Raw genomic sequence first — 26,957 nt, forward strand, 5'->3', positions numbered from 1 at the left:
TCGACAAGTCTCGTGATCCAAGGCTTGAGTCCTTCCGGTTTTTCTTTTCCTCCGGCTTCCGTTTTCACCTTTTCAACTACGTTTGCATCAATCGCAACTTCTTTAAAAATAACAAAATTCATCCCTTATTTTATTCGCTGCATTCCTGTTTTCACCAACTTGATTTTGAAATATCGGTAACATCGCCATTGCATTTTCTCAAGAGGAATGTTTAATCATAGGAAAATTACAGTCCTCTGAAGAGACTGTCAGTTACCGAGGGAGGAGGAGCTTTGTCCCTGCGTTGGAAGTATCCTTTCATCTCCCCTTAATCTCCTCCCGAATGCGTCGAAGCCTTATCTACGGGAGTTTATCAGAACGGCTTCAACGATTCTGCATTTATCATCTTTATGCAATTATTTCGCGTGCTCAACGTTCGCCAAACAATTTCCGAAACCGTTCAGAAGCTAACGTGTTCAGGAACAGCTACGCGAACTACATGTATATCGGTACGTGCTCTTAACAAATTAGTGCAATTATTTACAGTTACTTAAGTTTGTTGGCCTAGCAGGCTATCTCGGTTTTCCATCGATTCGCAGAGTGTGAACACCCCGAGGCCGTTTTGACCATAATTCCAAGGTCGTCGACATTCTTCCGAAGCTTTTTTACTTTCGGAAACTTTCACAATCAATTTCACTTCTTTTTATCGACGGGTTGATGTAAACATTATATGTATAGAAACTCCGATGGATTTGCGACTTGAACCGCTGCTTAACATTTTTTCTCTTTTCATTCACGGTTATTTACAGTGGGTGTCCCAAGTATGTATCCTTTTATTTTATTATTTTATTTGCACATTAGCTAGTAAAGTCCTTCTAACGTCTCAAAAAAACTCGGGCTGTTGGGTTCAACTTCGAAAAAGTTATTCGTTTTTAATGATAACATGATTTTTAACGATTCCACAAGATCGTCAACATTCTTCGCTAGTTTTATTACTTTCATAAATTGTCGTGAATAATCTCGCTGCTTATCAGAGATCGAATCACTATACGAACATTATAAGAACTTGAAAATATGTCTGTATTATATTTCTACTTGACGCGCAGACAATTTTTACTTTGCATAAAGATCCGTCGTTACAGCTGACAAACAAATAATTGCGATTAAAAATAAACCGAGAAGAGCCTCTATGTATCAGGATCTGTCAGTGGGCTAGAAAACTGTCGAAGAGCGAAACACGGCGTGGGCTGATTTACATTTGACGTCCGAAGGTGTACGCTGTACGTCAAAAGTTTCACGGGACGTATGTACATACATACGTATGTACATACGTCGATAACTCCAGGAAGCGGCGAAAGAGAGAAGAGCCGTGGCGCGTTAATTTCTGTTTCGTTCCACAATCGTATGTTATTACGCGTGCGGATACACGTTACGGACACACTTCGTTGCTCGGGCACTCGCACATGCTCTCTCGCCGCGATTTTTCTCTTTTTTCCTTTTTTAAATACATCCTACCACTGTCGGCCGTTCCGCGCGAAAGCGTGCTCTAGATTAATCAAGATCCGTGGAATCTGGGAAATCGTTAGTTCAGGTAGCACTCGACTGGTACACTCCCGACTCCCGACTCCCGACAACTTCTCTTGGACTCCGACCAGAATAAAGATACCACCAGATAAAAGAGATTTAGGGTGGCGTAATTGCTCACTAAAACTCCCATTAATTGTCCGATCTTATCGATTAGCGGTCCGCTAACCATCGAATGCCATCGGATCTGATCGAAAAGACATTCAGAGATCTCGTTTAGACCATAAAGACATTGACTCGATTGTCCGTTTATTTAACCATCGACAAATTGTATGACGCGTCCAATGGATTTGATCGACGTTGTTCGTAGATTGCATTGCTCGCTTTGGTTTCTTCAAGTCGTTGCACTATGATTTATCGCACTGCTGTGCTGCTTGGGAGTTCATAGAAGTTCATTAGGAGTTTTTTTGCTTTTGTGTGTGCCGTTAATTTTATTTGTTCCTCCTCTGCGTGTTCCGAGTGTCGAGTTATATAGGTCCATTGGCTCGATTATGCCTCAACGAGGAAAATTGAAAGGTTTGATTATCACTATCCCCCGGCATCAATCGACCTCTTATCGAACCCTCTGATTAACCTTGGCTTTTCTCGGCTATGATCTAATTCGCTCCGGCATAATGTCCCTCTGTATCGGGTACCTGACCCTTGCAAGCTGTGTGCTGATAATAATTAACATTATCTCCGTGACGTAACTGTATCGTGTAACTTTTTATTATGCCTGTGAGAATGTTTCCGGTGAACTTAATAGTAACAGTGGATGGATATCGAAACAAGGAGAATCGTTGTTTCGAATTCCGTGCGATTCCTATCAGCGTAGAAAGTGTAAAAATGCATTCCGCGAAGGATAGAGCACTCTACGCTCTTTATCGAATCTGTACTTAATTAATAGGTACAACAATCCGGAGTAAAATGAAAATTTATCTTCTCTATTAATATGTTTGATAGGTTGAAAATAATATAATATCATATAACAGTGTTATTACGTTCTTCTAAAATTTTTACTACATATTTTCAATTACGCCTACTCATTTTTGTTAGAAATGCATAAAATCCGCTGTCTACTAATTACTGTAGCAGAGTGCAGTGCGTACTGCGTACATCTGCAAAACAAGATGGTGTCGCAACTAAAAACGCGTTAAACGGAAGCGCAAATATTTTCACGTTGACAGACTCGTCGCTGTCCCTCGTTTTCGTGACAGCGTCACGTCTACGGGAATATTTCGCCCCCCGGTGAGTTTCGAAACGTTACCGTGATTCTTTTTGTTGCTGTCAGTGTTATCAAACGGCCGCAGCCGGCTCTCGGTCGAGCATTTTCGTCGGAGAAAACCGGTCTCTCTCTCTCTCTCTCTCTCTCTCTCTCACGGTGAAAATGAAATCTCGACGACTACGAGACGACGGCGATGCTCTAACTCGGCGGTTTAGCGGCGAGGCGCGGGGGTTGAAATTTGTCGGAACCTTTACGCTCCGAATATTTCAAACCCTTTTCCGCGTCACTCCGCTCGCTAGTCTCATCCATTTCCCAAGCTTTTGTTAGGGCTGCCGCAGCTACCTGCTCTGGAACTCACTTAATGCTTCCCTCGAAAGCGAGGACTGAAAACCAGGAAGTGATTCGTGCTCGAGAAACGAAAAAACGAGGAAAAAACACTGGACACGTCTAACTCCACCACCACCCTCGTTCGTTCACCCTTTTTCATTACCGACCGCTCCAAATCATTTTAGGGGATGATATCACCCAAACCAAATCACTGGAGAGCATCTCGAATCATTTTCTTAAATGAGGAACTACACGATCTAAGAAAAAGCACGGACCCTCGGGGTTTATAGACCAAGACCAAGACTTTACTGTACATTCGTGGTATGAATAAAATTATGAAATGTATAAAATACTCTGTGAACTCGCGGATTGCACAGTATCCGGCAGCGATGTTCAACTGGCGGTTGTTTTGAGACGAAATTGAGAATGTTCAGTTCTCGCGACGTGACCTGTCTCAACACAATCCCAAGCAAAACGTTCACTGTGCAGCGTAGCGAATTAACAGGCTTCTCGTCCAAGGCCAGTGGAAGAAGCTTGGCCTAATTGCACCTCCGTGTCTCATGTTTTTCAACTCTCAAACTTTGAAAGCACATTTTTAACGAGCGTTTCTTTCTTCGGCGATATTATTTTCGCTAGATCCCCGTCGTCCTATTTCTCTTCTCACTCCGGGGACTCTATAAAGAATACCTTATTTTTACAATGGGCACGAGTATGTTTTTCAGCGAAAATTTCTAGCCGAATAAGGAAATTCTGTGGATGGGGGGAACATTCGAATACATTTAATTCCTTAATTGGAATTCCACTCGCTAGCGGTTCGCCGATACGAACAGCGATAAATAATTGTTAGATAAAAATCGACGAGGTGACGTTGTTGCTATCTTATCGTGGCGGAGATAAAGCCTCGCGCAGCGAGAGTGTTGCGTCTCTAAAGATAAATAATTACCTGGAATGCTGATTCGCGAGCGAACCTATCGAATTCCTCTGTTTTTGCTTAATTAGTTCGATCGACTGAACCGAGCTCGTTAAACGAACTTGAATCAAATGAGGAAGAAGTTGCGATATTCGACGCGGAAGAATGACGTCGTGTTACCTTTTCTCCAGCTTTTCATTTCTCTCTGTATCTGGGCCAATCTTCTATTTCGCAGGAGAATTTTTCGATTATTTCATCCGGCTCGTTTTTATTTTGAAGAAAAGCAATTTAAGCGGAATCGATAACGAAGCTGCGCGAACGTGCATTGCGATGGAAAATGGGAAGCTACACCTGAGAGAGCGGAGCCATTCATATCCACTGGACCTGCATTTGAATCTCGGTTTTTCCTCTTTCCCCTATTTTTCTCATAAACACACAACTAGTTCGTCGGGTTTCCGCGTTTACGGCCGTTCCTATATTTTCCGGTGCCGCCCGCCGCGCCGTTCCGCCGGTTCCAATTCAAACGGAATTATCAAACGTCCGAAACAACGCTCGCACTTTCTTCGTTCATGTTTGAAAAACTGGCGATCTGCCCGAAACCATTGACTCGCCGCACCGCGCCGCTCCCTCGGCAAAGCAACAGCCTAAAAATACGAGCGAAGATGGAAACTAACGAGCCGGCATCGACTATCGCTCTCCAAGTTTTTCGAACGCGTCTACCTACAATCCCACAATCCTAATTACAATTCAGAACTACATTTACCATTTTAATGTAGCTCTTCAAATAAAATAAAAAGAAGGAAATGAATATGTCGAAACTCTGTAGAATAATTTGCTTACGTTGTCGGACGATAATGTTAGAAATTCCCGTCGAAAATGAGTTTTTAATTGCTTGATCAACGAGAGAGAGAAGAGAAAATTCGTTTTTCCTCTTTACTCGAATCCCGATATAGCCAGAGCATGCTATTATATGTAGTATCGAGCATACATTAAGGAACGTAATGATAATTTTAGCCTTGCGTCGCCGACAGATCGTCATTACGATATTTCACTGTCGGATGCAGGCGTATTGCAAACTATGAAATTATACGTCACGTCATTAGAGCTTTTGCCTGCTTAATCGCGTATGCACATCGCGTCCAATGTATACAGCGCGGGTCTGAAAGTTTTACATATGATTTAGTCACTTGATAGATTCGTGCCACAATTGGTATACGTACAACGAGTAATTAAATGAAATTGCTACTAATTGACCGAACTGTTGCGATTACCTCAATTTTAGTGAACCTGGCATTTAACAGTAATTCTAAGCCACGGATATAATTCTGTAGAATTGAATTTATGATTATCAGGCTGCGTATGTTTATGTATTTATGGCTCCTGAAAATTTTCGAAAAATGCTAGAATATAAAATTCCATAGAATTTAGTAGGGTTTTTATTTATCTTACAACTACAAAGTCTATTTGATTCTGTTCTCTTAAGATTTGCTATTTGATATGATATTATATCATATTAAAGTTAAAATAAAATAATTAGAACGAATTTGTTGAAACAACAAGTTTAAGAAGACGGTATCGAATCTAATAATTTGCTTGCCCCAAAAAACGGTTAATTATACTTATTCGGGGCAGCCACTATCTCGGTGGTCACAGTGCCCCTTTGTGCAATGTTTGTCCAGTCTGTTGACCTGGAAGTTGTCCGTTCAGAGACACCATCGGACCCAGAAGCAGACGATTTCTTGAAAGACGCATACACACTACACACGGCCGTGCAGTTTACGAATCCGTTCAACCGGGCAGGTATTGAAAACGTGAATCGCCCTACGTGTTGCTACAGAAAGAGCCTCATTTCTCCTACACAATCATGCAGTAGAGGTTCTTTGAAGACTCTCCTACCCTAGAGAGCTACTCCGAAGAACCAGTTAAGAATGTCGTGCGCTATACATGGTGTCCCGTGCGACTCGGCCACGTTGCATCCTCGAAACGCCTAACAACACAAGTGAAATTCAGTTTTCAATTTGTTCGAACAATTTTGAAAGGACGTAGAATTTCATTAAAGTTTATTTCTTCTAAATTCGCGTGTGAATCGCGATTCTAGCAGCACGCGGAAGCGTAGTTTGAGAGAAAAATGAGAGGTGTCTGAATTGGGGGCTTTTTAGCGTCGAATTTCTGTCCCGATCGTGACGGTCGGCTGAAATAGGTCAAAGGTGACTTCCTGCCTTTGGTCCCAGAAGATGAGGACGAGACGCGTGCTTGATACAAAAGGAATTCGATCCACGCGAAGTCCTTACTTCTTCCTCGGCGACTCTAGCGCGAGGTCGCTTTTAAGGCCATCCATTTCCTCGACTGTCGTATTCCCAGTATTGTTCGCGTCGTGTATCTCGCGACACGAGTTCCCGTTTCGCGATTTCTGATCTCGAGAAATCATTCGTGTCTCGGCTAACAACCTCTTTAAGTAGTTTGCGTTCTTTTCTTCATGCGCCGCGCTAATGCCCACATTATGTATTAGGACTCGAATTCGCATTCTCAGCTTTTTTCGCCACTCGACCATTGTTGTCGTCACGGTAAATCGTTACCGTTGCTCGTACAATCTCTAAACCGTTCGGTTATTTCTTGTGGAAAAAGTTGAAAATAAACTGTGCCTAATTATTGGAAGCTTTCGCGAATAAAATGCTGCAATCGAATGTAATTGCGGTTTCAGCGGTGAACCGAAGGGAGAAAGACGAATTAAAAGTATCAAGAACGTTGTTGCGAATCGAGAAAGCGAGGCAAGAAATTCTAGTCGCCGAGGAAAAAGGAATTGTCAGAAAAGCAGATAAGGTTTCCTCGATCGTTTCTGGAAGAAACACTCGCGTCATGAACTAGCACGTGAGAATATTCTGCTGATCATAATTTCTCGATATCTCTGCAGGAAGCAAGCACCATTTGCAACGATCGCTTCGAACCTAACAATTTCCTTGGCTTCCGAACAGAGAATTGAGAAATTAACTTATCAGGCGAAGCGAAAGTGAAGTTTTCATTTCATTCGTCCTTTCAACGAACAACATTGTGGACTGCGTACAGTTGATCATGAAAATGATTTTACACCGAGTAGAATCTTAATCTACGCTATCACGAATCTTTATCGTCGCAGCAAATAGTTTTCCGACGTTTCCGAGTCTCTTTCGAATCCATAAATACCAACTCTCGCGTTCGATAATCGATAGAAGAACTACATTTTTCGATAAAGCATCAACGTGTGTCTGCCGATCACCCGAAAAACTGTCGATAAGCTGCGAGATATCGTAAATAAACGTGATCGGCTTACGTACGCGTACACGTATGTACATAGGTTTCCTATGAGAAAGCGACTAGGCGTGTCGTCCCTGGCGACGGAAGAAGTTTAAACTTTCGTGTAAAAATAACGCGTCCGCCGCGTCAGGGTTGTGCAAGAACGTTATTTTTATATTTCCCGTATTTATAGGCCAGTCATAGTGAATGAACTACGTGCGTTCACCTCTCTATGCAGAAATGAAAAATTGTAACAGGGATTCCACATGAAACAAAAACACTTTCTTCGCGTGTTACATACAATACTCTTGACACTTTAATCCTCTTCGCAAGCTATACATACATATGTATATATTTTATTCGCAACAGTGCTACGTTAATTTGCAGGGATTCCTAACAAAATGTTATTTTCACTTTTCTATTCGAGATTCGAAGACCGATCCGCATTACCGGAAAGGTGTAACGAGCACTGGCAGCTCGTTCGCGAGATGGAAATGTAACGTCCCCGGTAGTAATAACGCTAGAATCAACTAATCAGCACTGGTCGTGGCGCCTACGAGATCACCGGCACACAGAACTTATCCAGCTGGTAGAGCAGCATTCCACGGTTCGGAATGACCATACTCATTCCTTCGTGGTCTCCTGCGAGCACTGAAAGGATCCTACGCGAGAAGGTGCACCGCCTCGTACCTGGCCACAGGCCACAGGTGTGTGCGAGAGTGCCTGTGCGTGTGTGCGCGCGCGCCCCTCGTACCTGCGAACGTGAAAGGCGAAGCAGGAAACCATTTCGTTCACCTGTTCCACTCGACGCCGAAAATCGGACTACACGGAGCCTTGATCCGACCTTCTCCTCCGCCTTCAATATTAAAGGCCGAAGGCCTCTTCTCGTTCCTTGCTCCTACTCTCCTTCTTCTTTCGTTCTTCTTCGTCTTTTACCTTCTTTTTAGCGGTCGATGCTCGTTTTTCTTCATTCGCTCGCCACGATAAGGTTCGCACCATCCTTTCAAACAATGTGCACCCTCCGACGCTTAGTGTATTTATTTTCAATTTTACCAACCCCCCGTGCAGAGTTAATCGTGTATACAATGAAGGGAACATTTGTCTGCATAAGCATTTGTGAAATTGTATTGATTTGAAAAGGTACCGCGTGTGAACATTCGGAGAGTCGTATCAAACAATTTTATTCCACATTTCCGATGCACAGTTTTTCACGTAGAATCAGATCCCCGTCTGAACATTTATCGAAATTGTTAAATAAATGTGCTGCGCGAAGGAAAATGCGAAGGAAATGTTGGAGTTTGAGGAAACCATTAACGTGCTTGCGGCGAAATTTAGTTCACCAACCCATTCATTTGACGAATTAATCGTCGGTGACGATTGAGCCGCGAATTTGGACTTCGGCTGATTCACGAAACCGGGAATGATTATGAGAATGACTCGCGCGAAATGTAGAATGATTAGTCGCGTACAGTTGTTGGTGAACAGGTGGATGACGGTGTTTCGTGAAACTCTCTGTTCGCAGGTGAAAGGAATTTCTCGATTTAGGCTAGGATGTCACATCACAGCGACGATAACATGCTGATAGCAACCTCGGACTCCTTCTGGGAGCCGGGCAACTATAAACGGACAACGAAAAGGATCGAGGATGGGCACAAGCTCTGCGACAGCTTGATAGCCCTCGTTCAGGAGAGGGCGGAGATCGAGAAGAGCTACGCGAAAGCCCTGAAGAATTGGTCGAAGAATTGGAACGATAAGATCGAGAAAGGACCGGAATACGGAACCACGGAAGCGGCGTGGAAAGGCGTTCTCGTCGAGTCCGACAGGTTATGCGATCTTCATCTCAGGGTCAAGGAGAGTCTCTGCAACGACATCATCCAGCAAGTGAAAACGTGGCAGAAGGACAGTTACCACAAGGTACGCTCTTCCGTGATTGTACTTCCTGTTGTCTGGCACGGTCTGAACAAATTTTCTCTTTCTCCAAATTGTTCGCGAATAATCATCGGAAGACATGTTCTTGTTCTTCAAGGATTTAATGTGAATACATATATCATATGTAGAGGTCATCTTTAGTACGTTGAAGTTGAAGTAAAATTGATAGATTTTTTAAGGGTTGATGCTGCTAAGGGTTGTTTGCGCGGAGGTGTTGGTAATGTTGGCTAATGCTGCGCGGATGTGGTTCGGTTGCAGTCGATGATGACCCTGAAGGAGCGCAAGGAGATGGAGGACGCGTTCAAGAAGGCGCAGAAGCCTTGGGTGAAGCTTTTACAGAAGGTCGAGAAGGCGAAGTCGGAATACCACAACAGCTGTAAAACAGAGCGAACCGCCGCGAACATGGAGAGAAACGCCTCCGCGGACAGTTCGCTTTCGCCAGACCAGGTAAAACAACGATTGCACCCTTCTGTCCGACGCGTCGCGTCGATCATAGTAATAAACAATTACACCATCGCTCGGTCATACGTTATCGACGATTAACGCAATCCTTGCGTTGCGTATCCGAGTCACTGGCGTCATCGTCGAAGTCGCTTCGAAAAGGATTTCTGTGTGCTCTATGTATCGGGTGTGCATTTATCATTCCATCATAAGAAACAGCCAATTGAATACAAGTTTGCACAGATCTCGTTAAAACATTTCTACTTTATCTTATCTATGTAATAAATAGATTATTTTTGCGACACCTTGTATATCGAAAGCACATGATATATGGAACGTGGATGCAAATGATCACCGCTGTAGTCGGAGCTATTCATACATTTTTACCAGATTACCAGACATTTTTTTATCGATAGAAACGAACAAGGTGAAGAAACTTTGAATGAACGAGGAGGATTATAAATTTTGCAAGTTGCCCGTAAAAAATATATAATCATTCCAGGAACCGTTATCGAAATTGTATTTGATTTATGCAAAGTCCTCCTCGGTAACGGGAACAGTAGCTTTAAATAATTATTTGGTCTCTTAAATTTGATGGGAAGTAAATCCGATAAAAATTCACCGATCATATATTCCTAGAATTTAAACAATTTTCCATGTTTCTCGAGAGCAATATTCTCTCGATATAAAAGTCGTCTCGCGTTTGAATTTTCCCAAACAAACGTAACGTCATTCAGCACCGCATAATTATCGCATCTTTCTCGCAAATCCTTTTCGAACCGGCGACGGCGACATTCTCGTACCGCGCGCACGCAAACACATGTAAACGGATATATATATCTATACATATATATCGTGTGCACACATGTGTACGAACACGTAATAGTGTGCATCTCGAATCACGCATTCGCGGCTCAACGAAACGAGTAGATACAGTTGTTCTTTAGAAAGTATTATTTGCAGATGGCCCGAGGCTCTGAAAACGTATGTTAACAAATCTCGTGTGTTATCGTAACGAACGTCTGCATGCCGTGTTGTCTTGTGTCCCCCGATATTTATCGGTATCACTATAGTCGTCCGTCTCACGAACCGTTCTCTAGTCCATCCTGACTGTCTCGATCAATTTTATTTCTGCATGCCTCGACGATACCATGTACTTCTTCTTCCTCGAAAATTTATCGATTGCGAAACGATTGCCAATTCGTTAATTCTGTCGTTTGCACAGTTTGCACGAAGCTCGACGGTTCCCGTTGACATTTTACTTGTAGTCGGTTCTTACGAATGCTACGTTTATTGAATTTTGTTCGTTTAAATCGTCGCGAATGGACTGCGGATTTTGTTTCATTTCTTTTTATCCAAAAATTGTGTTGAATTTTCAATTTTACACGTAATCCGCAGTTGATTCGCGAATATACTGAAACAATTTCTGCACCGAGTTCTGCACTCTCGTTGCACTTTTGCAATCGTTTGGGTCGGCGAGGGTAGCGTAAAAAGGTGACGTTGATTCGAGTCACGTAGAAATGGGGATAAGTGTCGCACGAGTTGCACCATGGCAAAAATTAAATCGCCGGAGGAGAGGCGATCTTCTGAAAAATGGCTACCAACGTTTTTAGATGACTGTGTGTGGATGTGATGCATGGGGACTCAGAATACGAAAATGCCTTAGGAACTCTAAAATAGGAGACGTTCAGCTTGTATGTATAACGAACGAAACTGCATGCGGCATGCTTATCGATTAACCGTCTTTTCTTAATTTCTCGTTACAGAAAGCTCTATTGGTAAGCAAACTAATTCATTGCTATCTAATTTCGTGTCGGTAAACGATCCGTGCAACCATCGAACTCCGAAAAGTTAGCCGAACAGCTAAACCCGATAAAGCATTTTTTAAATAATATTTACTCTGCTCGATGATTGCTCGTCGCCTGTACGTAGACAACATAATCTTTTAACGCTTCGTGTACACAAACTTGTACGTAGTTAGACGCTTTTTAGATTAATACTCTTCGACCCACTAGTCACGCCTAGTTGCCTATGCAAACATTGAACACTTGTTGAGTCAAATCACACGAGAAAATAAATTCAACTTTCAATCAGTATGTCGATGTATACAGGACTTATTGTTAGATAGTTACCACTTTGATAATTGCGGGCACATTTAACATTTTGAAAACGTTGGAGAACGTTGAATAGACATAGTAAACGACCTCGCGACTTCGACAAGTGATAAATAAACGCGCAGACAAGATAGCGTTCGAAACGATGGTGACGCGGCTTTTTAAGTAGCTTAGCGGTCGCTTCGCTAGCTTGCGAACCAAGTTTTAAGAAGTTAGGTTTCTTTTCCTTCGGAGGAACAGCTTCGACACGCGCTTCGATCGATTTACTTTTGCTTAACCAGTGGACAGGGTGAATCATGCAATTTTGGAGCAAGCAAACAGCAAACAGCAAACAGCTGCATTCGAAATAGAACCAAAATTTCGTTCGCGATTGCAACGATGCGTCGATACGTGCATTCCTATTCACGTCGAAGAGTAATTTTCTACTGAATTCGTTTTTTATTTTCCACACATTAAAACTAAATATAATATTTTCTGTTTCTCATCGAAGATCGTTTTTATGCATTTGTTGCCGACATTTAATTCTTTTAAAAAATACGTGCAATCGCTACACCGCGGATCTTCATTTTAAATTGCATCTATTCAATCCTCTCGTAAATCCGCAGTCTAGTCACGCACATTTCCACTGCATTCGCAGCTAATACATTCTTGTGCCACCAATCAATTTTTTTCACGGTGTTTCTTCTGAAATTGCGTTACTCGTCCTGAAAAATCACGCTTTCTGTTCGAAAGGAATTCTTTGCTGCCACAGTTGTTCGCTAGGTAAGCTTGAGGGTAAAGAATTGGGATTGCACAACAGGTTTTGCACTTCGAATTCATCCTTTTGCGAGTCAATTTCACTCTTTTCTATTTTTACATTAAAGTACATCATATATACTTATTTAAAAGTAATCAAGTACCAATTCAGTAATTTTGTAATTCATCGCGAGGTCGTGAAGTCGAGCACACAGTACATATTCGTCACGCGGTAGACGCGTGATCAATGTCGATCTCGATGTATCGAATTCCGAGTAGTTCCTACTATCGACGAGCCTGCCAATGTGGGTTTGTATAGCTCTCCCGAGCGAGCTTGAGCTTTCCGAAGCGAATAACTTGACGGAAACTATAGGTAACAGCTGAACATCGTTTGAAAAGAGGTCGCAAGTTGAGCCTTTAACGAGGCTTTTCCCTGGCAGAATTTATCTTATGGAAGCTCGAGGTCGCTCTATGAACCTATGCCAAGATCTTTACCTTCAACGTCATTCCCACAGACGTGCCACGATTCACGATATTGACTGCAGTCCCTCTATTTAATCGACAGGTGAAGAAAATGCAGGACAGGGTGCAGAAAACGAAAGAGGAGGTGCAGAAAGCGAAAGAGAAGTACGAGGCCACGCTGCAGGAAATCAACCAGAACAACCCGAAGTATATGGAAGACATGACTCAGGTGTTCGACAAGTGTCAGGAAATGGAGGCGCAACGGCTGCAGTTCTTCAAGGAGGTCTTATTCGATCTTCATAAATGCCTAAATATATCCCAAGATCCGATGTAAGCGTACACTCCTTTTATTAGCCTTTCAATCAGTTTGTCATCGTTAGACTATTTGATCAAAACCTCGATCAATACTAAAAAGTTATAAGGATCCGCAGTGTTAAGCTTTGTGACTCATAGGGTTACGGTTAAGAAATATTTCAGAACTGATAAATCACATCCGAGATAAAGCTGCGACAGCTCCATGCTGCCGAGTAACGTAAATTACGTCTCGTAAACGTAAAAAAATAGGACTTTTGAGGACGATTGCGTCCTAGATTGATCTAGCGCTTTTCACTACTGAAAACCCCCATTTTCGTATTATCGAGAAATGCAATCCTGGAAACGAGCCTACCCCCCTTGATCTTCGTTGAGTCATTCCTCGAACGGCCGTCGATGGATCGCGAGCAAAGAGTCCGTCGGGAGTCATCCCGTATTGATCTAATCCCGATACGTTTTCCCGGAAGATGTTTATCGCATTTTATATGAACACGTCTCTGTCACAGCGGTTGAATAAAATTTGTACGAAGTAGAACACGAATACGACATACTAAATCGATAGAGTTCAAGTATACGCGGCGTCTTCATTTCATCGAAATGTGTCCGACATTGAAATTTCACTTTACATGATGATGAACGTTTTCTGATCCACAGACTTCCTCAGATATACGAAGAATTCTATCACACGATCAACAACGCAGACCACGAAAAGGATCTGAAATGGTGGTCGAACAACCACGGTGTCAACATGGCGATGAATTGGCCGCAGTTCGAGGTAAGATTGTCGATTGATCGTTACACGTCGCAGCGACTCTTTTTATCGCATGTAAGCCCCTGCTCATGGTTGGAAATCTGATGTTAGACAATCTAGTTGTAGAGTGCATTGATATATATTATTCTCGTTCTGTCCCTTTTATAACTGCATTAATTTTATTCGTTAGCGATTCTATGTCTCGACATTCTAAGCCGTTTTTTTGGTTCAAGATCTGCGCTATATTTTATATTGTTTAACAAAAGTAATTAGTTCGATTCGGTACATTGAAAAGTCGAAAAAGATCAAACAATCTTCGACCAGCGTTTTTAACCCTTAACACTATCTCTATTTTTATATATTTTTTACCGTGACAGCAAGCTTTTTGTGAAATTTTTGTGGGCACACCTCGCTTTATAAGAAAAACAGTTTTCGTTCACCTTACACCAGCGACTTCCAACCTTTCTACGCCTTCCTACCTTTTATTTTAAAAAAAAAACGGAAAACTGCAAATTAATTTGTTATTAAAAAGTTTTGGCGCCTCCCAGGTTGGAAACCGCTACCTTACACGTTGTTCCTTCGTCCACGACCCCAATGAAATGATGATCATTCGTATTCGATTGAGAGAAAGTCTTTTATTTTCCTTGAAGAAACTTTGCTCGATAATTACGGTTGCAAAAAGAAGTTTCCCCAAAATCATGTTTGTGTTCTTCACGTGCGAATTAAGGGTTAAATTCGTTCGGTGGAATAATTCGTGGTGTCAACGTTCTCCCTTTGCCACGTCCATGGTATACACTCGCTATTGTCGATGATCTTGAGATTGTTCGAAAGAACGAGACAAGAAAGCGAGAAAAACTCTGGAAACAGTATTCCGAGACAATTTTCTGGAATGCATGCATGTGATTGTTTTTTGGGCGTTGCTATTATGCAGGACTACACAGAGGAGTTCCGTGACATCACCAAGGGCTCGAAGTCGAAGGAGGCACTTCCGGCTGGCTCCATCACGCTGATCAATCAACGCCCGGTCGGCGAGGACCTGCATGTAAAGTTTTTGTTCTGTTTACACCCGAGCGTTTCCGCGAAATCGAAAACATGCTCCATCACAAGATACAACCACCCCTTCTTCGCACCTTTACGCGCGGGCACGATTTTTTCGTTCGCCAAGTATTTTTTCTTTTTTCTATGACCGACCGTGCTTTTTTACACGTCGAACAGCTACGAAACGGTGTCGTAACGGCAGACACTTACGGCGAGGTCACTGCGGATGGGTTTCCTTTTTCAGCTTCTGGCTCGCTAACTTAACTGAATTAACCGTAACCCGCTATGTGCTTGGTCTCTTGCATCTCGGATCTATGTCACGATTCTATGAGTCGCTGATTCGCCAAACCAATTCGCTCCACGGACACCATCGAGACGTTCCTAAAAATTATCTAAAATTAAGCTAATTTTTATGCAAAATCTTTGTATACGTCGATGTATACATATACAGTATCTACAGTATCTCCTGTGTATCTACAGCGACTTCCACTAATATTCGGACAATCTTAAAAAGGCGACAACTTTTTATTAGATGATTGCATAAGTTCGTTAAATTTTAAAGAATACACAGCTTTATTAATCAGTTATATAGTCACCATTCTTTCCAAATTCTAGAAATACCCTTTTTTTTGTCATATATGTATAAATGCATAAAGTCCATTAGAAAAATTAATGAAAAGGAGTTGATTGGTTCGGCCTGTGAATGGCTCATACGTCGAGCATGTTTTAGAATTAAACACCGAAGCAAATTTATCGCACCGCACCCTTCTTGTCGATCGTTCCACCCCTTAAGACTGGAATTACTTTTTCACCCGCAGGCAATTAATAAAATGAAGTTTTAAAGTTTTACGTGGCTAGCACAGTTAATTAGTAGCCCTCAGGGGGCCGACCGATATTCCTGCAGAGAAAAATTGCCTGTGTTAACTGGAACATTGAAAAGTACGCCAAAGCTTGCATTTCCCTTGCAAAAGGGTGAATTTCAAGTGTCAAATCTACACACAGCTACGAATAAATCATGATGCGGAACACTGTGACACTTTGTCGACATATCGGTATATGTGATGTAAACATGCTTGCAACCAACAAACACCCGCACAATAAAGCCTCTATACATTATAATATCGTCCACGTTGCTGCACCTTTATCGCATGATTGCTACATTCAATTATCACGTCATCGAACAATTAAAAAAATGTACATTGAATCAAACGAGGCACCATTTGCGTTTCACAGCATAAATTTCGTTATTTCATTTTTCCAAAAGTCCAACTCACCGTTCCAGTTTAAACTTAAACGTACACTGTCACCTAATGATTGTCTCAAGCTTGGGAATAACAGAATGCAGAATTCAAGTTCACGGATCACGAGAAATCATTCGCATCCGCTTCACCCATTCATTGGAGTGCGATCTTGTATCGAAATTCACCGTGTCACGCTACACATTGGTTGCATGCATGATTTCGAGATATGTACCACTGACAACCACCGAGTACCGTCACCACCGAAAAAACAAAGAAAAAATGACAAGCACAGACGGAAAGAATTGTGCTTAATCGCATTGTTAAATCGCCGGTTTAATCGTTCCGTTTCGATCTATGTAGGAGTTCCCACCAGTTAATAATAAATCCAAGTCGAAGCCCAGTTCCCGGGTGATATCAACAGATGGGAGTCACGGAGATAGCAAAATCGAAACAATTAGTTCCACCAAACATTCTGCGGAAAAGAATAATCACGATGGCAATACTGTAAACAGAACTTCTACCATTACGTGAGTATCAGGAAACAATCATTTATTTAATTAATAAATCTGACAGGGGACATTATACATATACATAGAACAAGAGATAAAACGCAGCACGTTTTAATGCAATTCTTGACATTCTTTCAGTAATGGCACTAATGCTAAACAAGAATCGAACCCGTTCGAAGAAGAAGAATGGGATGAAGATGGCGGCGAGCCATTGGTAGACAATGGAGAGCCAGGTGTTCCTGTACGCGCGTTGTACGACTACGAAGGAGCAGAAGCGGACGAGCTTAGCTTTAAACAAGGTATTCAACGCTATCCAAAATCCGATTATGCTTCCACAAACATTTTTTCACCTCCTTACGGAGTGGCTTATAATTACACTGCAGATTTGATGCATTTATAACAACATTGGGTATGTGCAATTTAAGGTAGAAGATCGATTAATCAAAAATCTATAGAATTATCAATATATTATTTTCAATTCCTTAGAATGATTAAAAAAAGAAATACTCTTATATTTGGCTCCTGCCTCTTACGGACAATTAATACGGAGAATTTTTATTTTGCACGTTTAATATATACGTTTCGAAGATCGAAAATCTAACAATATGTTTAAACTCTTCTAATGTTTTCACTGTTTTAAATTGCACTCACTGTGATTCTTGTGAAAAATGCAGAAAATCTGCTGTCTAGTAATAATAGAATCCTTAAAGATATTTCGTAAATTCATGGAGGTAATTTTTCGTACATTCCAGGCGACGTATTCGAGAAATTAGAAGACGAGGACGAGCAGGGGTGGTGTAAAGGAAGAAAAGATGGCCGAGTAGGTTTGTATCCGGCGAACTACGTGGACCTCGTGTCCCAGTAAAGAACCATGTGAAGCCAAATTTTCATGAACATTGTTAGTTACTTAACACGGAACGTGTCTACGAGACAACGGGGGCGGGGCGGGGGGGGGGGGGAAGGAAAATTTTTGAATTTACCCGTTTATTTCTCAGTGAAATAACGCCCTCATTAAAATTTGTAAATGTTGCTAGGTAAGAGTTACACAAGACTATGTTAGAGATCATCCGTTTCGTGTGATATAAGATGATCGCTAAAAAAATAAACAAAATACCTAATAATAATAACTAAAGTTCGATGTAACGATATGCAAGTCTAACGACCGATGATTAAAATGAAAATAATGCAACGGGAGATACGTCGAGATCGATGGGGAAATCGTGCAACCGTGTTTTGGTTCTCTTTTTCTTTCTGAAATCAAAGTAGCTCGTCACGTCTAGCACTTAAAATGAAACCGTTTTACCCGGGCGTCGGTTAAAACGGTTTTCCATAGATAGTTAGGGTTATCTGCATCCATCTATTATAGTGTATCGCTAGACAATAAGATGGATAGTGCATATGCCACAGGTATATTAAGTTTAGAGTTTCGAGATAATGTACAATTATACATTTCCCGACTCATTACCATTGTTGCTATTGAACATTTTCGGCAAACACGGCGAGAAGTATATTTAATTTATTGTTATTCAAATGAATACTATTAAAACCTATTCTGTCTGAATGATATCATTGTATATAATAGATCTAAGCGCATAATCGTATGCAAACGTTGCAATTGTTTTAACGAAGTTATTAAGATTTTATCGTGTTTTGAAGTGCATCGGCATAAAAATGGAAAACATTACAAAAAAAAAACGAAAAAATGAAATCGCGTACATGAAATGTACACAAAGCGAATCAATCTGGGACCCAGAAATTGTCCAACCCCTATTTTTTCAGCGATTAAGAAAAATCGTATGAATTTATTGATTTATTTAAAAAATAAATGCGAGTTTCTGTTATAAATTATTATCTGTAGTTACGATGATATTAAAGATTTTTCAGTCTAAAAGCGAATTTACTTGATTGGTTGTACTGTATGTCTTGTACATAATTTTTTATTTGTCGAAGAAATATTGTCGTTTACGAATAAACAGTTATTAGCTGTACGAAACTCTTTCTACGAAGTACAGCCGTCGAAAACATTTCATATGATTACTAAACCCTGATCCTGGTAAACGAGGCATAAACAAGTGAAAAATACAAAATTTACCGAATGCGTTTACCGAAATTAGTTGAACGTTCACCATGAATCGATGTACCTTCATTGCTGCATACTTTCAGAATACATTTAGAGTAGACACACGAGATATGTTAATGTGTAAACAACGTTGCAGAGTAATCACGAAACCAAACGAACTGTAGATGTAAATGGTACAGAAAAGGAAGCATTTATAGTTTTCCATGTAACAACAAGACGAATGCAAATCGATTAGAGTCAGCTTTAATACAGTCAGTTGTTATTTATGTACGGAGCGAGTCACCGAACCCGACGACCTAAAGTTTCTCGCAGATTCTCAACTATAGAAAAAGATACATAATATCTCCAACGAGAATTGCACGATTTCAAAGAAAAATTCAAAATATTAAGTAACAAATTCAAAATGTTTTTTTTTCGTACAGTGAATGATCTGCAAGCGATTCGAAGTCGTCGCGTTAGGTGAATCGGTCCGTATACTTTGATTTCGCGAAGCGCTCAGAGAAGTTGACTAACAGTCAAGTTAATAATAATGGATAGTGATAAAATGCTAGTTATCCTTCACGAGTAAGTAACAGGTGTCACTGTACACAGTATTTATGTAAATATACATATAGTAGAATATAATAAGATTTACAATTTCAACCAGCGACTGATTTTTGTAATTGTTTACATCATTAGTCCTCCAAATTATTTTCTGTAAAGTGTTCGCAGTATCGATAACGTTGTTGAATAGCCTCTAGTTTGTGTATAAACAAAAAAACAATTTGATTATGTATTACTTAATAAGTAGGAATATGTATGAAATATTAAACGGTTCGTAATGCAAACGGCTATTTTCGATTAACTATCTACGATGCGTCAATGAATTTCACGAATGTCTGATTCGGTTCGAGTACACGCGAAGATCGTGAATTATTTAATTGCGAATGAAAACGAACATGACTCCCACTAATATTCCGACACTGCGTGAAAAAGACGATAACTTTTTAAATATTGGACCATACGATTTGAGCTTTTTTCAGAACTAGAAAGCCTTGAAGAATCCCGTCTTGAAATTTTTTTTATTGCATCAAGTTCAAACTATATAAAAGGAATTCTGACAAAAATCTGCTAATACCACCCTGCCTGTCGTAATTTTTTAAAGTTACGATTTTCGGCCTCTAACTGTGATACATCTAAGAATTCTTACAATGCCTGTCTTTTTTAAATTTTCAATATAGGCCCACAGAGCAATCTGTGTCTCTCAATTCTGACCGATTGCAATTTTTCAAAGCATTTCTTTCCACATCGTGCAGTGAACTAATTGCTATATCTTCTCAAAAAAGTTCAAATCTTATAATTCAATACTAGAAAAGTTATTGCTTTTTTAGAGCATCCGAATATTAATGGTAGTCGCTGTAAAACTCGCCGAGTATAATGTGGGAGAATATACAAATCTCTGTATACAAAATTGTTCCGTATCAAAAACATTATATTTGCATACTCATCGATGTACATGATAAATTCCGATCGACAAGATGCGTTACACTTTATAAAGGAGTGTCTTCTTTTTACAATCCCATTTCTGATCCGTTCTACCGAGTGTTTCACCACGTAGATTTTATATTACACTTCGTATTTGTTGAAAATAAAAACTGTACTTTATTTCTGTACAAATAGTTAGTATTTATTGGAAATAAAAATTGTGCTTTAATAATCATTGTTATACACGCTTGGGCAGTGGCGCACCCAGGGGGGGGGAGGGCAGGGGGCCAAGAAAAAATGTTTAGCTTCCAAAAATAAAATCGCGGAATAGCTCTCGACAGATATGTTGGGTAAAAAAACAGAGGTCATCACGCAAAACCGAGGGCTGGGTTCAACTGGGCCCCCCCAAGATTGCATCCTGGGTGCGCCACTGCGCGCGGAAGACGAACCAATGCACAGAGAGACTTTTGGGTATTTAGCGTATTTAGAGAATATAATTTTTGAAACAAACAAAAACAAAAGAACCGACGGATTCAATCTCGCCGCTGCACCTGTAATTATCGAAACGAAAGATATTTGACGTTTAGCACGCTATAAATATAATATATCCATATATTTATAGTACTTCTTGTTGCAAAGTTACTAATTTATATACAAGGTTTAGCATATTTATTATATTAATATGTATACATAGAGGTTGTCCGTCAGTATCGATAGCCGAAAATACAGAATCAAATGTTTCGGAAGCCAAGTAGTGCACCATACAAGAAAATATTGCATTCTACATTTTCGACTCGATTCATTCCGTGGAATCCTCTTATACCACAAGAATACCGAGCCACTTTGTGTACAAAGCATCTTATGTAACTCTCGGCCTAGAGGACGCTTGGAAAACTGCATCAATGCGTTGCAACGTGCTTCTGCAAGTCCTCTAGACTGGAGAACGGCTTTTCGCACAGCTGGCATACGTAAGCGTTCCCATTGTGAATATCTAAATGTTCCGATAGCTCTTCCTCGGTTTCGAAGAGCTCGTCGCAGATCATGCATTGATATTCGCAAGCTTTAACCCCTTGCTTCTCCCATTCCGCGATCGCAGCTTCTTCCTCGTGCGCCTGCATATGCATTTCCAGTAACATTTCCGAATTGAACGAGTCTGTGCATTGGTGGCAACGATAAAGATCGTCTCCGGTCTTCTCTGTTTCGTTCGCGATATTGATCAGATTAGGATTATCATCCTCCTCGTCGAACAAATGCTTCTCGACGTGCGCTTCGAGCGCGTCTTCAGAATCTAACGTGTCCCCGCAAATCGCACACTGATACTGCTCTTTACCAGTACTCTGATCATCCTCGCTCATGTCGTTGCAGTGTTTCTGCAAATGATCCTTCAGCACCTCGTCGTCCGTGAATATCTTGTCGCAAAGGAAACAGGTGTACGTCTTCTCTGGTTTCGAGGGTTCTGTGTCCCGTTTCAACAACTCCTTGCTCGACTGTACGCTCCCCTTTTCCAACAAATTCTCCGACTTGACCAATGTACTTTCCGATTTTGCCAACGTAGTTTCCGTCTTCGACGGAGGCTTCTCCGATTTAGCCTGTCCTACGTCCTTCGAATTCTTCGTTACGTTCCCTATGTTGAACTCGGAGTGGTCGTGGCTCTCCAAGTGCCGCACCAGCAGCTTCTCGGTCCTGAACGTCGAGTTGCAGACGTAGCATTTGTGCAGCTGCTGCTTCGTAGACTTGCACACGTGAGCTTTCACGAATCTAGCCTCGACTATCTCGTGGCACCGTTTGCACCTCATCATTTTGTGTTTGTTCTGCTGCCTCACGACAACATCCGTCTTGTGCATCCTCACGTGAGCAGCGACTTCGCCGCGACTGTTGAACGACAGACAACAAACGCCGCAAGTATGCTTCTCGTCCAACGGAGAATTCATTTTAACATCCTGACTGTCTACTTTGATCTCGCTTCTAGCAACAGGCTCGACTACCGTGCTGCTCGATCTCTCGATCTTGGACTCCTCGGTTTGCGGTCTCTTCTTTCCAATCTCCTGCGATTTCTGCAGACTCTGTTGTTGTGCCTCTGATTTAGGCGTCTCGCAGATTTCTACACCATCCGACATGTTAGAGTCAGAATCCAATGCGGAAGTGTTGTAATCGTTGTACCTAATCGGCAGCACGCTCTGTCGCTTGTGAGACACCATGCTAAACGGCCCTCCGAGCTTGTTTTTAACGGTACGCTTAGCTATCACGTGAATATTGTTGATGTTTCGCGCTTTATTCTCCTTCGCCATATCCAAACGTTTCAACACCACTTTCGGCTGATACTTGTTCGAATTCGCCACATCTTTCAGCAATGTAGAGGATAAACTCTCGGGTTTCACGCTGTTGTTCAGTCCCGACCCGCAGCTCCTTATCATGGAAGACTCGAAGTTTCTCTTGATCGTTTTCTCGATGATATTCTTCAGCTGCTGATCCAAAGTCTGGTAGGAACTGTTGCAGCCGTTTCTTTTCTCGTTCTCCTTCGCGTTGCTGGATATTCCGAAGATCTTCTGTTTCATCTCCTTCTCTACGAATCCTGCTATCTTGAACTGCACGCGTTTCAGAGACTCTATCTCCGTTCCCTCCACTTCTATGTTCAAACACCTCTCGATACATTTCTTGTCGCAGGAATCGGTCGGAGCTGGGTTTATTCTACGGAGCTGTACGGCGTCGATGATGTCCGTGTTCTTCTCTTGCGAATTCTGCTCCACACCGTCGTCCTTCTGCCCTTTGGACACGCTGTTCAAGTTTGTTTTACTCAGTGGCTCCGCTAGCATCAACGTGGAAGTCACTACGTACGTGGCATCGCCTACGTCTAGTTCCGATTTCGCCGAACACGGGGTGAACGTGTCTTCCACGATCTCCACGTCGCTCTTCTTCGTCAACGACTCCGTCATAGAGCTCTCCAACATCAGCAGTAACGAGTTTTCCTTGTCGTTCGAATCTTCCGCTGGGAATTTCTGGTTGTTCGTGTCTCGCTCAGCAGACTGTTTTACGGGTTTGCTTTCGGTTAAAGAGATGTCAGAGTTTATGTCTTTCAACGACTTTGTCTTCTGCGTGTCCGAGTCCGAATCTATGCATATAAAGTCGTTGATCTCGTGCCCGATGTCGTATTTACTTGACGTACTAGTTTCTAATTGTTTCAGAGCTATGGACATTCGCTTGTATTTCTCGCTCTCTTTGTCCAGAATTGTTTTCGCCCTCGCCTTCTGCACCGGTGATAATAATTTAGTTTCGTCCGATGCTAAAGAGTCTGTGTCGGAAACGCTTTCTCCAGTCGCTGCTAACAGAGCCCTTTTCCTTGCCACCCATCTTTTGGTAGACGCTTTCCTCTGCTCCAACGTTTTACTACGTTTCCCTATTACCGGTTTTACCTTCGTCGAAACTGTCTTCGCTTTATCGTTATCTTTCTTCACGGATTCCTCTTTGCTTTTGTCTTTATCGTCGTTCGACCTGTCGTTCAGCTTTTGCGAAGAATCCTTGGAAGATGTAACGTCGTCTTCGGACACGTAGATATCCTTTATTTTTGTTTCCTCCTTCATGGTATCTGCCTTGGCGAACTCTAGTGGTATCAATGGTGGCACTTCGGTCTTCTGCTTCTTCTGAAATAAACAGGTTTGTACAGGCCTCGTAGATTAGCCAGGAAACATTGTTGTTAACTCTTATGTCAATAATCAAGATTCGTCATGTTCATCGATAACTGGGTATCCATCTGTGGTTTATTTAAAATCTCCCTGATTTCGCATCAGGTTCGTCCGTGTACCTTAACTAACAAATTGCAACTCGCTTGGCGTAACGCGCTGCTTGTGGCTTTGTAATATACTTTACAAAAAATATATAGTTGAATCTATGACAATTATCAATTGGTTATCAAAGCATAAAAATAATGTTGCATAGCAATATTGAGAATACCTTATCAATAGCGTCGGAAAGACTATCTTGCCCGCTGAGATGTGAATCTTCGCAGGCTGCAACACGCTTTGCATTCTAACAGGAAAAAGAAAGAACTATTGCAAGTTCTATCGACTGTTCAATGAAATTTTATAGGGAAATATTATTGTTTTACATACCGTATTGTCGCAGGTTCCCACAAGATCCAAGTGCTCTTGCAAAATTTTATTCGACAATATAAACTGTTCCTTGAATTCATGCCACAAGTCCAGTTTGTATAAACACACGTGGCAGACAGTGTTTGGCAAGCCATCTTTGTTTTTAATCTGAGGAGAAAAGATTTACTCAAAAGACAAAACAAGGAGAAATACAGAAATGCTACTGGGATTTCTAGAAAAAAAGAGAACGTAAACATACATCGATAGAAGTACACTTGACGAGATCATTCAATTTCGTTCGCAATCCTTCGTGGTGGATATCGATCATACAGCCGCTATCAACGAGGCAGATTCGACATCTCTCCTTTTTGTCCGATAATTTACGTTTCCGTGACATTGTTTCAGTTATGCAGGAAATAAAAACGAGATTCAGCGGATATATCACTCTTACTGATAACGCACTGAAGTACGCAATGAATCGTGAATCAGGTTATGTCGTGTTTGTAATGTGGCGACATCAGTGACGAACATGCAAGCTGGTAGACGAACCACAGACAAGTATTTTCGATGTTGGTATCTCAGATCACTGTTAGTTCGACATCGATTCAACGTTTACGTGAAAGATCAGCGCCGCTGATTGCCATTATCACAGATGAGGCACTATCAGGCACTATTAATATTTAGTATCTGGTCACCGACGAGATGGTATCTCGTCGGTGCAGACGGCACCCAGACGGTCACCGACGGCATTTTGTCGGTGAAGAATACCACTGAGGAGATTCTCGTAGCGATGCATCGGTGAGAATGCGAATTATTACGAAACCATATCTCCGCCATATTTCAGATGATGTTTTGGCACTATTGGGCACTATTTACTATGTTAGGAAATAATTTTGTTTAGGTTGGTACAAATGATAACCGGCGTACGATGTCAAGAGGAATGGTTGATGTGAGAGAGATAGAGAGAGTAAGACTGTAGAGAAGCGCACGTGTAAGAGCGAACGTGATTATAAAGAACTGTACAAATAAAATAAAATCTCTGTTTAAAAAGCATAATATTCAACATACTATTTAGAACTTTTAGCGATGTGGTATTTCAGATCACTGTAAGTTCCACGTTATCCCCGTGCCTACTTATCTGTCCGCTGAATAGCACAGGGGCTGCCACTATCACCCACTATTCAGGGGTATCATTCGCTTCCAAGTATACCTTATAGATGGCTACATGGTGTATTCATTATTAAACATTAATCTAATTAACGTTTCCACATCGGGCTTTGGGGAGGATTAGATTTGAATTTGATTTACTAAACGGTTGTCAATTTTGTTCAGCAATTCTTTCGATAATTATAAAAATAATATATTATTACATATTATAATAGAATTCTTTCACTCCGTACACTGTACACGATCGAGAATAAAAAGTTGATTTCAAAATAAAAATTTCTCGGTTCGAGGAAAAGTAGAGCACTCTTGTCAAGGGTTCGAAATCGCGAAACCTCATTCCGCAATAGTGATAATCTGTGCAGTTCAACCAACCATTCAATCGATTGTTACATAGCGATTGATTATGCGATCTAGTACCGAATTAGTACAACGTCGACTTTAATGTCTGGATCAGAACGTCTAGGGAAACTTGACCTACTTAGCAGCGCTCGTGCTTATAAATCCGAGTTCGAATCTATGGCGATCGTATGAAAAATTATGTAAAAATTAGAAAGAATCCTTTAAAAATAACCCATCAGATTCGAGAACCAAAGATTTTCGTCAACTTATTACGTTATTTATTATACGTTAATTATTAATCTCTCTATTGTTTATTAAATGTGTCCATAATTCTTGTTTCAAGAGATATTTAAAGAAAAGGGATATTAATAAAATAAAATATCGTTATTATTAACAGTTGCTAAACAGTTGAATATTGTATGAGCAGGTATTATATCAATTTCATACATTCATTCGTAGATTAATTTTCGAGTTAAAATAGTTCCAAGTGCAAAGGGTTAAAAGTAAATGAATCCCATATATATATTTTCGACAATATTGCAAAAATTACATTGAATTCATTTAATTTGAAATAACTTGATGTGAAATAACTGATAAACTCATCTTTTTTCAATTTTCACTGTGACCACTTTTATAATTAATGGTCACAATTATTCGAAGAAATAAGGTTAATCTCTGTATTCGAGCTACTAAAGGAAATTTGGAAAAGTTCTTTGTTTTTAAAAGGTACGAACACTTCGTACACCCACTGTCCATTTCTTTATAAGTGGATAAAACCCATTATCGTTTCAAGAACAGAAACCGATGAGGCAACGGTTCGAAGTCTGAGATTCGGTGGGAAAATGATATTGGGTTGTGCAGTAAATTCCCGCGTTTTTTGTATTTTATTTTTTTTGCAATTTTGTGTATTGTTGGGTACGTATATACGAGTATATGAATTCGCAAGTCTTTTTCTTGCTCTACAAACCTATCAGCTTCAATTTCTCGAATTAATTAATTTTAATGAATTTTAAGGC

At 41.0% G+C, this 26,957-nt stretch overlaps 2 protein-coding genes and 1 long non-coding RNA gene across 6 annotated transcripts in view; 2 read left to right on the top strand and 1 right to left on the bottom strand.

Annotated features, from left to right (window-relative positions):
• Synd (protein kinase C and casein kinase substrate in neurons protein Synd) overlaps window positions 1–20,582 on the top strand; it is a 41,425-nt gene extending 20,843 nt beyond the window's left edge. For 2 of the 4 annotated variants that reach the window (XM_076433953.1, XM_076433954.1), the window contains exons 2-10: window positions 8,797–9,188; window positions 9,462–9,650; window positions 10,608–10,628; window positions 13,059–13,285; window positions 13,922–14,042; window positions 14,950–15,060; window positions 16,658–16,824; window positions 16,945–17,105; window positions 17,559–20,582. In XM_076433953.1, coding sequence (XP_076290068.1) covers window positions 8,826–9,188; window positions 9,462–9,650; window positions 10,608–10,628; window positions 13,059–13,285; window positions 13,922–14,042; window positions 14,950–15,060; window positions 16,658–16,824; window positions 16,945–17,105; window positions 17,559–17,671 — 1,473 coding nt within the window. In that variant the 5' untranslated portion in view covers window positions 8,797–8,825 and the 3' untranslated portion in view covers window positions 17,672–20,582. The remainder of the gene's footprint in view (window positions 1–8,796; window positions 9,189–9,461; window positions 9,651–10,607; window positions 10,629–13,058; window positions 13,286–13,921; window positions 14,043–14,949; window positions 15,061–16,657; window positions 16,825–16,944; window positions 17,106–17,558) is intronic. The other 2 variants (XM_076433956.1, XM_076433955.1) reach the window with 2 other exon arrangements.
• On the bottom strand, window positions 12,290–25,225 carry LOC143213762 (uncharacterized). The gene is made up of 4 exons (XM_076433947.1): window positions 24,695–25,225; window positions 24,457–24,603; window positions 24,299–24,373; window positions 12,290–23,988 (listed from the first exon to the last, which is right to left on the bottom strand). The coding sequence occupies exons 1-4, from the start codon at window positions 24,830–24,832 to the stop codon at window positions 21,250–21,252; spliced, it is 3,099 nt and encodes a 1,032-aa protein (XP_076290062.1). The 5' UTR covers window positions 24,833–25,225; the 3' UTR covers window positions 12,290–21,249.
• Window positions 23,896–26,452, top strand: LOC143213768 (uncharacterized). Its single transcript, XR_013010029.1, has 2 exons — window positions 23,896–25,233; window positions 25,337–26,452. It is a non-coding gene; the product is annotated as an uncharacterized LOC143213768 (long non-coding RNA).
• The last annotated feature ends 505 nt before the right edge of the window (window positions 26,453–26,957 follow it).

Source organism: Lasioglossum baleicum, chromosome 11 (assembly GCF_051020765.1).
Source record: "Lasioglossum baleicum chromosome 11, iyLasBale1, whole genome shotgun sequence".
NCBI lineage: Eukaryota > Metazoa > Arthropoda > Insecta > Hymenoptera > Halictidae > Lasioglossum > Lasioglossum baleicum.

Excerpts from the sequence above, each read along its gene's own strand:
- LOC143213762 (XM_076433947.1), bottom strand. The coding sequence starts at position 24,832 with ATGTCACGGAAACGTAAATTATCGGACAAAAAGGAGAGATGTCGAATC. Across the intron at positions 24,604-24,694 it reads TCAAGTGTACTTCTATCGAT|ATTAAAAACAAAGATGGCTT; the intron begins GTATGTTTACGT and ends TTTTCTCCTCAG. Across the intron at positions 24,374-24,456 it reads TGGGAACCTGCGACAATACG|AATGCAAAGCGTGTTGCAGC; the intron begins GTATGTAAAACA and ends TTTTCCTGTTAG.